This window comes from Pempheris klunzingeri, chromosome 13 (assembly GCF_042242105.1).
Source record: "Pempheris klunzingeri isolate RE-2024b chromosome 13, fPemKlu1.hap1, whole genome shotgun sequence".
In the NCBI taxonomy this organism is placed as follows: Eukaryota; Metazoa; Chordata; class Actinopteri; order Acropomatiformes; family Pempheridae; genus Pempheris; species Pempheris klunzingeri.
The window spans coordinates 12,884,417-12,897,710 of record NC_092024.1 but is presented as its reverse complement, the minus strand read 5'-3'; the positions used below and the strand labels follow the sequence as shown (position 1 = coordinate 12,897,710).

At 40.6% G+C, this 13,294-nt stretch overlaps 1 protein-coding gene across 1 annotated transcript in view; it reads right to left on the bottom strand.

Moving 5' to 3' along the window:
• Window positions 1-13,294, bottom strand: part of kidins220a (kinase D-interacting substrate 220a) — a 43,253-nt gene extending 29,959 nt beyond the window's left edge. Inside the window, exons 1-16 of the mRNA XM_070841866.1 lie at window positions 13,196-13,294; window positions 8,937-9,095; window positions 8,188-8,286; window positions 7,379-7,477; window positions 5,813-5,911; window positions 5,233-5,331; window positions 4,935-5,033; window positions 3,592-3,789; window positions 3,375-3,473; window positions 2,899-2,997; window positions 2,413-2,511; window positions 2,154-2,331; window positions 1,871-2,035; window positions 1,435-1,614; window positions 805-970; window positions 318-469 (exon numbers count right to left, since the gene is read on the bottom strand). Coding sequence (XP_070697967.1) covers window positions 318-469; window positions 805-970; window positions 1,435-1,614; window positions 1,871-2,035; window positions 2,154-2,331; window positions 2,413-2,511; window positions 2,899-2,997; window positions 3,375-3,473; window positions 3,592-3,789; window positions 4,935-5,033; window positions 5,233-5,331; window positions 5,813-5,911; window positions 7,379-7,477; window positions 8,188-8,286; window positions 8,937-9,068 — 1,963 coding nt within the window. The 5' untranslated portion in view covers window positions 9,069-9,095; window positions 13,196-13,294. The remainder of the gene's footprint in view (window positions 1-317; window positions 470-804; window positions 971-1,434; window positions 1,615-1,870; window positions 2,036-2,153; window positions 2,332-2,412; window positions 2,512-2,898; window positions 2,998-3,374; window positions 3,474-3,591; window positions 3,790-4,934; window positions 5,034-5,232; window positions 5,332-5,812; window positions 5,912-7,378; window positions 7,478-8,187; window positions 8,287-8,936; window positions 9,096-13,195) is intronic.

The following is a 13,294-nucleotide window of genomic DNA, read 5'->3' as shown; positions in this document are numbered from 1 at the left end:
GTGTCATAACAGTATTCTCTATCTAACTTTTCAGTGAAGCAAGCAAATAAATATCAAAACAAATATCAATTATAAGAAACCTGATTAAGGGAGCCTGGTTTACTGTGTTATTAAAGGAATATATTTCACCTCTTTTTTAAGTTGTCATTTCAGTTTGGATTTATAGTCTACAAAAACTGTACAGCACATATCTAATTTGTCAGCCATTAAAGCAAGACTTTTATTTTATCTCAATAACAGGTCTAATTGTGATTTGTATGTGCTGGCTGAAAGATCATTACATGACCGACACCTAAAGCCAAAGACAGTGACGTTACCTTGGATCTCATCTTTCTTGAACACCCTGAAGAGCCTGGTGGCCATGAAGCCAAACTCCCTTTCACAGGCATCTGAGAGCGTGGCAATCATTTCAGCCATGGACGTCTCCCCTCCAACACTGGACAGACGATTGTAATCCGTGAACAAGAACCTGTGTGACGTGAGAAAAAGAAATGATTTGCTCAGTTACACAGAAAACTACAGACTGGACTGGGACTTAAGTATTTCAATTTAAGTTATATTTTAAAAATGTTTTTAAAATGAAAATAATAGATGTAATAGTCAATGGTACTAAACTTTACAACTAATAATAAATGTCATGTTGTGCTGCAAATGTGAGATTTTTCAATTTTTTGTCTTAGACCTCATCAGTAACTGTGTGTGTGTGTGTGTGTGTGTGTGTGTGTGTGTGTGTGTGTGTGTGTGTGTGTGTGTGTGTGTGTGTGTGTGTGTGTGTGTGCGCGCGTGTGTGTGTGTGCCACCCACCTGACAGGCAGTGCACGGGTGGTCTGCTCAGGAAGTTCAGGGGGGTTGACAAACATCAGCTTGAGGAGCAGCTCAAGGTAACCGACCTGGCGAGCCAGACGGGTGCTGATGACCCACGCCCAGTTCCAGCTCTCCCTCTCACGCCGACTTCCGAAGTAGACCAACACTGAAGACAGGAACAGAGGTGGTCAGCAGAGGACTTTAGTGGAGTAACAACAATATAATATCATGATTACTGTGGTTAAGCTCTATTCATAAATATCAGTAAGTTCATCTCTCTTTAATAACAATAGAAGTTAAGCAGCTCAAGTCATCATCATGTTTGCTCCCTAGAGCCTGCCATTATACAGCAGACTGCTTTGATACTGGCGTTATTTAAGTGTTATTTATGTTTTCTTAATAATCCGAAAATTATTTTAGGTGACACTTATGCACTTAACATATGCAGAAGCAGTTCAACTTAATACATTTGGAATGTTTGAAAACAGAGGAAAAAATATGCCATTATGTAATTCAACCACCTCCAAGGAGGCCGCTCTCCCCGAGGAGCAGGTTAAAGGAAACCAGAAATGCCTCACAGTCATCAGTTATCGCTTCAGACTTGCATTTACAGCTCATCTTTCTTCTCACCAAAAAAAATGTAGAGCAGGGCGAGGAGGCTGAGGGAAACAGCAATTGCCAGCTTGGGATCAACAGTAAAACCCAGAACCACGGCCACTGAGCCACAGAGTAGCAGGGTGAGGAAGACCACCAGCCAAGAGAACTGGAACAACGGCTCTATCTGCTGGCCTGCAAAGGTCTTCATTTCATCTGATGGACAGGGGGAGAGAAATAAAAGGATGAGTCTCATGCCAGTTATTTCAATCAAGTACAAGGGCAAATTAAAATATACAATATAATAATAAAATGTACAACACACCACACTATGAAAACAAACTTGACAAAATTGAACATCATAACTTTAAGTGACACTATCCAAGAGGCGCAATCCAAAAAGCAAATTTCCACAATTTGTTACTTTTTTATCTCTGTATGAGACCGTTTTTAATGCTGAAGGCTTACTTACCCTCCAGTTTCTTAAGAAGGAAAGACTTGCCGCTGCCCCACTGAGCGTACAGTCCAACACATATAGGTGGCTGCATGGTGGGCTCACTAAGGATGTCTGCAAGAGCACTGCTATACAGGTCATAACCCAACATGTCTCCATCTGACTCAGAGGGGGAGAGGTGCTCTGTGAGAAAAAGAGACAGGGAAAAAGATAAGAAGATGAGCGAATGTAAAGCACTTCAGTCTTTTCCGATTTCTGGCTTGAGCTTGTTTTGTCACTCATTTAGAGAAATGGGTCATACTGGCTCCAAATATCTGCGTGAGGATGCTTTTCTGGTGGGTACAGTCGATGTTATATGGAGTCTCGCCAGCTTTGTTGGGGCGGTAAAGCAGGCGGCCATCTTTAGGGTTCCTCAGCAGCAGCTCTGCCAACTTTCGGCTTCGCCCTCGGATGGCAATATGGAGGGGCGTGTCTCCTTTCTGAGTGAAGAAAAATGCAAAATTGACTAATTGGACAAGATCTGTCCGTACAGGCGAGTGCAACTGTGTGCTAACAAGTACCTTGTCCACTGCCGACACCTTCGCTCCTTTATCCAGCAGAAGTTCAACTATCTCTATGTTCCTCATTTTTGTGGCTTTGATAAGTGGAGTCTCTCCCTCCTAAAACAAAGACAAAAAACATTTCATCAATATCATTCTAAAACGTATCTCGAACAGGAAGGTCTAAACACATTGGAGCTTTAAATCTATAATCAACACTATGCAAGATACCACTGTGCAAACATTATAGTTTTTCAAATAGAATTCTGTTCTGTTAGAAGGCAATATTCATAGTTGTCTGTCTGCATTTTTGGTCAACAGCATTTTAGCAGATATTTATATTACATTTGTTACTATCCTTGTTTAATGTGGTGAATAGAAATATTTACAGTACTTTAATTTTAAATTCAATATATAAAAGGAATATGCTACTTTAGAAGTAACAATCAAGAAATGTAAAGGATAAGAGAGAGAATATTTTACTCTCTACCCCTGATTGCGCCATACCTTAGTGCAGCTCTCGGTGTCAGGGTTGCACTGCAGGATGTCTCTCACCATGGTGGCGTTGCCTTTCTCCACTGCCCAGTAGAGGGCAGTCTTTCCATCCTGATGTGGAAAGGACAAGGTAAATACTGTACTAGCTTGTTTATCTCAGACAACTTAAACTGTCGGAATTACAAAAGGGCAGACGAACTAGTGTGAAAAGCTGAGAATGCAGTATATTATTGGGTGTTGTGCATAGTGTAGGTATACTGTGTAGTATTATGCCCATGGCATTAAGGTGTGTGTTTATATAGTAATATTACTTGTATATATAGAGTATTTGAATGATGGATTTAAGCTCACTAACCCAGGAAAAACAGAGCTAAGAAAACAGTATTAAGCAGCAGTGTGAAATTTCACATACAGAACACAAGAAGGCCTCCTGCCTGCCTTTAAACATCAATAAGATAGTGATAGAAGATAGTGAGAGGCGCCCCTACCTGGCCTCTGACGTCAATATCAGCGTATTTGTTCAGCAGAGCTCGGACTATCTCCACATGACCTCCTCTCACTGCTCCAATCAGCATCGTCTCCCCATTCTGAAGCGTATGGTGAAGGTGAGACAGAGCCGAAAAACAGACAGAGAGAGACATGTGACATGGCTCTTCTACATCTTAAAACATTCAAGCTTCTAATGCTACTGTGAGGTGGCCTCACCCTGTCTGTGATATTGACATAGGTGCCAGCATCGAGCAGGTCCTGTACGATCTCGGTGTGCCCCTCCTTGGCAGCAATGGCCAGGGCTGTGTTTCCATCCTTGTCCGTCATGTTGACATTCGGGTTCCTCTTCAGCAGCTCCTTAACGACCTCTGTAAAGCCACCTTTCACTGCCACAATCAGAGCCGTCATCGAGTTCTGAAATGACAAAGAAAGAGGGAATTTAAATTTGCAAATTTGTCTTTTCAACAAATGTTTCTTTCCACTTGACTGGGTGTTAACATTTTTGTTACTGTTCCATATAGAAAATTGTATAATTTACAGCCGAAGATTAACAAACTGTATGTCCCGAATGTTGTTTATTACAGCAGCTCTGGGAGACACTACAGGCTCAATGACAATTTATTATTGACATATTGTTCAGCAAGCCCAATAACTCATATATTTTCCCAGGCATTAGAGTCTCTTAATTACATAAAAATAAATTGCTCTGCGACATTAGCTACTGTAGCTCCATCTGGTTATTGATGCGACATATCAAACTATCACATCATTCAGTTTGTGTCAGCACAGATGCAACATGACTCCAAGGGGCACAGATGCGCTGCGTCATAGATGCAATCAATTATTTATTATTGCAGTTTACTAACACGTTTGTGGTGCTTGGGAGCATTAAATCTTGACTGTGGAAAAGCTACTCTGGCAAGAGCAGGCAGCTTTCTTTGTCATGGTACCCACTGTGAGCCCAAAACAAAATTTGACTGTTAAGCTACATGTTGAGACAACCGAATCAAATATCAACATTGTTTAGGAAACACTATGAAATATTATACCGTTCCAAATAATTGTGGGTGCAAAGCCATTGAGAAGCCTTTGTAACATGCACTCAAAAACTAAGATAAAATATTTTCAATATTTTTTCAGACTTTAATCTCTCGGGGGATTTCCAACCTGTCTATATATATCTAAGGACCTTGACAATAAAAACTGCCATTATATGACATTATAGTGTATATATTGTGATCAAGCATAATAATCAACATAATTTTATCATTCAATTAATACAAACATATTGTACTTTACTCAAGATCTTTTAATCTTAGCTATAAAAGATTACATTTTGTTACATTTTCTTTTACTTGTGTAAAACAACTCTACACTGCAGCTCTAACATAATTTAGTAATCGCATCAGTGAATGTACAGTGTGTAAAAAGGCCTATAAGGCTTTGTAAAGGCAAACTTTGATGAGTCTTTCTAGATGAAAGCAGGCTAGTTGGATCTCCTTTGACTACTACTGATTAACAGTGACCAACAAGTGAAAGAAAATCCATAATCTACTTACTGCTCCTTCCTGGTCCACATCAGCTCCGTTGGCCAGAAGGTGCATCACGCTGTCATAGTGGCCCTTCCTGGACGCCCAGATCAAAGGAGTGGTACCATACTGGGAAGAAATGAAGAATATAATGATTGAGTGCATGAGACCTGAGTGGCAAGAGATGATTTAGTCAACGACCCAAGTGCTTGTAAATAGCTATGAAGAAAGGACAATAAAAGGATGATTTTTTTAAAACTCATTTGACTTCATCTTCTGTGTGATTTAAAAACAATTAAATGATGAACATCTGTCAGTATGTTGTTACCTTGTCCGAGCAGTTGACCTTGGCTCCGTGCTGCAGCAGGAGATGGACAATCTCCGCGTGGCCTCGACCCGCTGCCCAGATAATGGGGTAGACGCTATACTGTTGGGGCAGATGACGGGGGTGAAGTCATGCCGACAGTAACTAATGATCAGTGTCAGGCCTGCGGTCGCACTAATGCTTTAAGCTACCTCATATGACTGAAACAGCAGATGATCGGGGAGGCACTGCACTGTGCAGGTGAAGAGAGAGTGGGCATGTGGTTGTGTTCGCATTTTTGTTACTCTGACGTTACGTTTACTGACATTTTCAACTCATATTCGTATCAGTTTATAACTAGCAAGCTGAAACACTGAATTACATTAATAGAAAAAAAACATGTGGGTATTTTCTTTACATTTTTCTGTAATTAGATTTAGTTTGAAAAGAGCGGTACGAACTTTCCTGCTGATGAACGAATGAACATACAGCATGTTACGTACTGTAAACATACCTTACATTTGTGTGATTTTCAGTGCTGATATAAAGGAACAACAGATGGCAGTGATCTTATGCTGCTATACAGTGTGTCCAGTCTCAGTACCTGACCAGTGATGTTGGGGTTAGCTCCTTTGTCCAAGAGCAGCTGGGCAACATCCGTACGACCTTTATAGGCTGCCCACATGAGAGCAGTCCAACCTCCCTGAGTAGGATACATACACATACACATAGCACAGCTGAGTTGAACATAGAAAATTATGAGGAGAGGAAACATGATTTGTTTATGATCACAAAACAGCTCTACATATACAATATGTAGCTTAATGGGGTTAGAACTTGCATTTCCCTGTGCAACCGTGTGTTGTAGAATGACAACAAATAAATGAACCATGTATCTTGTATGTAATCATAGGTATTATTTTATCAGAATAAAGCACAAAGGTAATCACAGTATTAAAATCAAGCCTGACAGAATAGGTAAAATCCAAGCAGATTTTGTGGTAGGAAAATGTGCTATAAACAGCTGGTGTGACACAGTTTCCAACAGTATCACACAGTGTGGTTTATTATAATCCCACTGTGATGACTGGCTGTGATGTGCCCTGTGCAGTTTAAATACGCCCCACACGACAATGAGACAGCTGATGTCCTGAGTCACTTGGCTGAGGATTTAAAATCAGCTCTAAATGTCTCATCGTATGTGATAAAATAGTGAAGGAAATAAAAAAATCAGAGCAAGAAATAAATGTAATAAATCGTTAACACTACCTACTGATGGTTAGTGCTCTTTGGGATTACATTTTTTAGCATTTCTGGTAGCTGGAAATGCACACTGCCTCTTGAGCTGGGTCATCAACATCATAACTAATACCAAACACGCACAGCCCCAGGTAATAAATATGTGTACCTCATTTGCATGTTGCTCATGAATATACAGAATAGGTGCTACGGCAAGCCTGCAGAAAACTGTCTGCCTCCAACAAGTCTAGATCCCAGGACTAAATCATATCACTGGCCCATGCAGAGACAACCAGAGCTCAGTAAATGGGATTACTACTCGAGAAAAGCCATCACACATAAAGTAATTTCATCTTATGTCCATTTCAAGGCTAATGGATCGTCCTTTTCAACCAGCACTGGGGTCATCACAGTTTCCTTTTACGTTTTTGATTATGTATATGTATCATCTTTTTCCAACAAACATAAACTGTCATGTCATTTTGGCGCTGAGGATACATTACTATCCCATCCAAGTTTAATTCTATTTTCTTAATTTTTCTTTTTTTTCCTCCTCTCCATTTTTTGGATAGTAAATAGTATATAGAGGAAACAATGAGAGACGAGGGGGGTGATGTCTAACAAAAAGTTCCTAGAGCCAAACTGAAGATGTTTTGTTTTTGGATGACGGCATGTTACAGTTATTCATTGTAGGATTAAAAATCCTACAATGTGATTTCCTGGATTCTTTCCCCCCATTCTGTCTCTCATAGTTGAAGTGTACCTATGATGAAAATTACAGGCCTCTCTCATCTTTTTAAGTGGGAGAACTTGCACAATTAGTGGCTGACTAAATACTTTTTTGCCCCACTGTATAACACAGAAAGTCTAACAGTTCTAACAGCAGATTTTACATGAAGGAAATCTTTCAGGTAAGTCTCTGCATTCTCACCATGTCTCGATGTTCCAGGTTAGCATTGTTCTCCAGCAGTTCCCTCACCACCTCGATGTGGCCCTCCTTAGCTGCCGAGATCAACGCCGTCCAGCCGTCCTGCACACACAGACAACCTGTTACTCTGTGAACTCCCGTCAGACTCCAAATCCAGTCGGACAAACGTCTGTCAGGGCTCTTCGTGGTCACGGCAGTGTACCTACCAGCTGGTCGTACCAGGTGCTCATGGGAACACGATGTCGCATGGACAGACGGGAGTGTCAGAGAGTAAACTGTGAAAGGCCGGAGCGACTACAGTTTGTGATGCTTCTTCTTTCTTCTTGTGCGAGAGTGAGTACAAGCTTGAGTGTGCCATGTGTAATAGCAGGTTACAGGTACGTGGGACGTTAATGAGAGGTGCAGTGTGTGAGCATTCATGCGTGTGCCCGCGTGTGAAGGTATATGCATGCGCGGGTGTGTGCGTGCGTGGGGGCCGGCTTCTGAAGGCTCAGGGTGTTGGCCAGCAAGTAGATCCTGTCATTTAGTCAAAAGAGCAAAGGTAAATGTGTGCGATACGTTGTCATTATGGCTCATGGAGGCTCATAATAGCTGTGGACTAAACCCGAGTGTGGTGAGTTCAGCAAGATGGAACATCAAGGCCACTAGTGCAGTTACGTCTTCTTTGCCCAGTGGATGATGTGGTTAAAAATGACCGCATTGTTTTTCACCTGTTTTCACCTGCGCATGTTAACACCATGTGCACCTGTGTGTGAGGGTGTGCTCATATTGGGCAGTTTGCGAGGTTATGTGTGTGCGTGTGCGAAGCTTACAACATCATCCAAGTTAACGTTGGCTCCTCTCCTAATTAGCTCTTGTACTATCTCCAGATTGCCCTGCTCTGCCGCCACCATCAGGGGAGTCTGTCCGTTCTGGAACAAGGAGAGAGGAAGGGAACGGAACTGTGATACAGATTTTAACACACCAACAAGCCAATTAATTATACCGTTTTCTCTGTAATCCTGTGAGAACTCACTGGGAAAAAAAATTACAGGCGGTGATATTATTTGATGGTTTAACTCTGTCGGACAATCTGATAATCAATCCCTCATTACAATATACATAAAAAGCATTTCTGTTCAGTTTAAAGGATAAAGGATGTTATTCTATAATTTTCTTACTAGGATCAGTTCATTGTAAGATTTGGTCTTTTGGATTTGTTGACAAATTAACATTCCATTATTCTTTAACTTAAAATGTAATGTGTACATTGCATGCACAGGTAACAGACTAAACTGATGCTTTCCATATAGCCCTCTAAACTTTGAGTACTTAGTGTCTAAAAAAGTATTTTCAAATTAAATGGGGTTTAATGTGGATTTTTGACACATCAACAGAAAAAGACAAAGTAAAGGTAAAAGTGAAATCAGATCTCTAATGGCACTATATCTCATACAATTTAAAGGAAAATGTTAACCTTCCATAAGTCAAACACAACACAATATAATAGACACAGACTGGTATCTCTTTTTCCACAAAGCACTTGTTACATGATCTCAAAGAGCCTTGAGCCTGAACTTACATCACTCCTGCTGTCCACATCTTTGAACTTGTCCAAATGTGCTTTGATGGCAGCCAGGTTCTCCTCCTCTACGTAGCCGAACAGACTCTGGACGGCCAGAGAGGTCATCTTCAGGGAGGTGGTGGTATCCATGGCTGACTGCTAGCCACCTGTACACCACTGTAGGGCGAGAGGAGGGCAGAATAGCATTCACACAGGGCTAAAGATACTAATGGCATCTATCTGGCCTGCACAGCTAAATGTACAATGCCAATAAGATAGAAGCAGAGACTTTAAATCAAAGCCGGTGGAGAGGGTGTGGTGGATCTTTGAAGTGATGCTGGGGAATAAACGAGTACTTTCTAAACCCAGCTCACACGCACAAAGTCACCCATACAAACAAAAAACAGAGGCTGCATCTTTTGCCCAGCTAAAAACATCATGACATATAATCAGAAAAGAGGGTTTCACATTTTAAAAAACATGCAAGTCTTTACCTAGGAGCAGTACTTTATAGTGTCAAGTCTGGTGCATAAACACAGATTTATTGCTTTTGCTCTTATTTGCATATGTACTCTTTCCATGCATTTTTGCACACAGTTTTTACTTTTAAAAGTAAAAGTGGATTGTCAGAAAGTGTAATTTTTCTGCACAAGCATCTGTGTTTGCCTTCACTGTCATACCTGACATACGCACATGCACAAACAAAAATAGATTCCTAAACCTTTAGGACACAGTTAACATACACTCAGTTTTCGGTTTATGAGGTGCACCTACTTAACATGCTAGTTGGCATTCTAATGCAACAACCTAAGTAAATAAATAAATCCTTCCTTCATGATGGTTGCACTGCTCAGTTTTCGTTGAAACTATGGATTCAAACAAATATAGGACAATAACATGCTCATTACACACGAGCTGACAGGGGCACTTGGTTCAGTTCAGTTTAGTTCAGTCTGCCTGCTCATGCTGAAAACATTAGCTGAACTTCATCTGCTCAGTATAATGAAGGCAGAGCGATCACAATGCTCTACTCACAAAAGTCCACTAAGTCATCAAATACCCACTGAAGAAAAACAATAGTCTTTAAACTTGGATCCTTTGACGTAATGATGACTTGGACAATCGGTGCACTCGACTGTGTGCTCCAATTACATCAACCTCAGTTCTACCCTTCTCCGCTGTCGTAAATTGGACTTACGTTCACTAAACAGGAAAGTTTTTAAGTGCCTGAAAGCACAATAGGCGCACAGATGCATACTATTTCACTGACACTGCTTTGCATTGATGGGAAAATAGCAGTAACGTGCAGTTAGGCAATTGCATCTGATGAATCAATGCCGACAGCCCACTTTGGTGAAATTATCCATAATTAGGCTTCACCGTTCTACAGAATTATTTTACACCCAGACATACACGAACACGTTTCTCTATTTAGTCAGTTTTACCTATTTTTAGCCTTGGATTCAACAGCACCACACATAAACTATACTTCTGTAACCTGACAACCTGTCCTCAGGAAAACAATATGCTCTAAACTGTCACAGCTTTCCAGACATTACATGTGTAACTTATGTGTAGAATCCCCCTCAAACATGCTCGCTTCAGCTGTATTAGGGATTCAAGGGGTCGATGAAAAACTCATTAATGATTCATAGAGTTGAGCTCTTCCATCATGGTCAGACTTACTTCCTGCCACAGTAACACAATTAATGAGCTGCATTCATTGCTTCTAAGTTGCCTTGGCAATGGGTTTTACATAAAGACTAGCAAACACGCTGCCTAACATTTCAACATAATCTGTGAGACAAAGCAGCTCAGGCTCAGGTTAAAAAATGCTTAAACATCACATGCCTGTTGGGTTGTCAGTACAAAGGCCCAAATCAGTGATTTCAGTCAAATCCAGAGCTTTCAATCAATGAATAACTAATTTTTTTGTTGTTGTATGACCCAGTTTCTTCAGTCACAATCGCCTGCAATTATTCTCCCATATCAGACAGTGTTATTCATAAATGAAAAAAACCCTTTGTTTACAGTGAAGGCAACAGGGGCCTGTTGACACACCCTCTTCAGCTCCCTGTGTGTCAGCACAATGGGTGGACGATAGCACCACACAAGAGCCAATCAGTAAGCATTGAGCTCTCTTTTAAGAAACAATCTGATGGGAGCTCACACACATTCTTTAAACAAAACATGCACCTGCTAAAAACCAATGAAAAGGAGAAAGATCCATTAAAACCAACAATTAAAGCTGCTAAAAGAATGACACGAGGTATCCAGAAAACACCAATAAAGTAATCATAAAAACCCCTTACCTCCTCCCCTTATCCCTGTAGGGTGAAGCTTGTATTTATTTGGCTATTCACCACCAATCTTCATCCCTTGCTCACTCGCATACACTATCAACAAGCACTGCCGGGATCAGGCTTCGCATCCCCCCTTCACTCAAGGCTGAATATTAGATGAGGGGGCTGGCCCACGCCCATCTCTTCCCAACACAATAGGCACACACGACCAGACTGCCACTCATTACATGCACTGGCTCAGCACCAAATGATACAGATAAAAGGGGAGAGACAATGAAGATGTTGACCTAATTTGTACGATTTTATTCTATGAGTAATGAGCAATAAAGTAACATTTGGTTTTAATGGTAGCTGTCACTGGCAGATTATCACTCTTGTCACTTGAGTGTGTTTAAATGCTCAATTGTTCATCAATCGAAGCCAAAATGTTAAACTGATCCTGAAACACTTTTACTTCATTTAAATATCTACTACTATTGGCCATAAGAAATCCTTAGCCTGCGTGTTGGATGAGGAAATACAGACAAAAATCAACAAAATATCATTATATTTTAAATAAAGCCTAAATATTGACATGTGTCAATAAATGGAGTATACTTTAGATATAGATGAGTGATTATTATAGATTGACTATTATTTTATTGACTAATATTTTCTAGAAAATAGTGGAGAACATTTTTCCCAAACCAAGGCAACATCTTCAAGTTGCAAGGTTTGTTTGACCAACCACCCAAAACCAAAAAGAAGGTTCGCTGAAACTGAGTTCTTTTTGTTTTAAAAAAAAGACTTCAGTGATTGTCTGATTATCAAAATTGTTACCAATTAATTATTCTGTGGATTTATGGGTTAATTGACTAATCATTTCAGCTCTCTAGATAAAGGCATTAGTTCATCAGTTAAGATTAAGAAGCTACAAGAGAAGAAATTTTGGAAAGGTGAATTTGGCAGAAAAGTGATGCAGTTTTACCAACAGTCTTCCCACTAAAATTATGAGATGAACACAGAGATATTCATCACTGTAAAGCAGGAAAACACACAACTATCTAGGGCAACCAAAATCCCAGATGATATCTGATTTCCATACACACCATGTTTATATCAATACACAGAATGGCCCTGATCTACTTTCAGGTCAGATTTTGTCTTGTATTTATGTAAAAACTCAGACCGCTTGATACCATCATGAAAATTGAAATAAACTCCTTGTCAGCTGTGCTGTTATCTGAACACACAAGCTGTAACTTGGGCAGCAGCACTGGATGGGATCTCTAAATTTAACCAGTCAGCTCTCTTTGGCTCGTCATGTGGGTATGAAACTGCTGAGGATTCAGTTCCCTGCCACATACCAGGGTCTGCTCCAGTAGCTCCAATAAACTGCTTTACTGGGTTGTTTGGAAAACTTTATCATCAAACCCTGGAGCTGGTTCTCTTCTATCAGTGTATCAGTCTGTGGTAAAGACTGGAGGTTTTACTCTGACAGGTTACACATGTTAGGAACAAATCCTGGTCTGACTGACAGCCAACCAGGAACACTTTCAACATAGTGGTGACAAACATACGTTTCCTGTCTGGATCTGCGACTTCAGATAAAATGTCTACAACAACAACAACAACAACAACAACATCATCAGTTATGGCAGATCAGCCATCGTCAAAAAGTAAACATCTGGATGACACACACACACACACACACACACAGACATCACCTAGATGTTTGACCACAGTAGACAAATTAAAGCTATAATTTCCTGGTTTTCTGGTGTCTAACAGACGGGTTTTCACACGGATGTTAGCAGCAGAGTGACTTCCCGTGTTCACCGCTGTCACTAACGGCAAAAAAAAACTAGCCAAACTCCCAGCGGCTAACAGGCTAACGTTAGCTCACAGTGGCTAACTCTCCAACAGGTCCTTACTCACTTTTATCTCCTCCATAAGAGAAAAAAACACAGCGCACCAAAGCTGACGTCCTCTTACCTTGGCTCGGCTTTTGATTCAAGTCCGGGAAATGCAGCCAAAATACTGTTTTTCACCTCATAATGTGGCTTCTCCGTGTATGTGTGTGTGTGTGTGTGT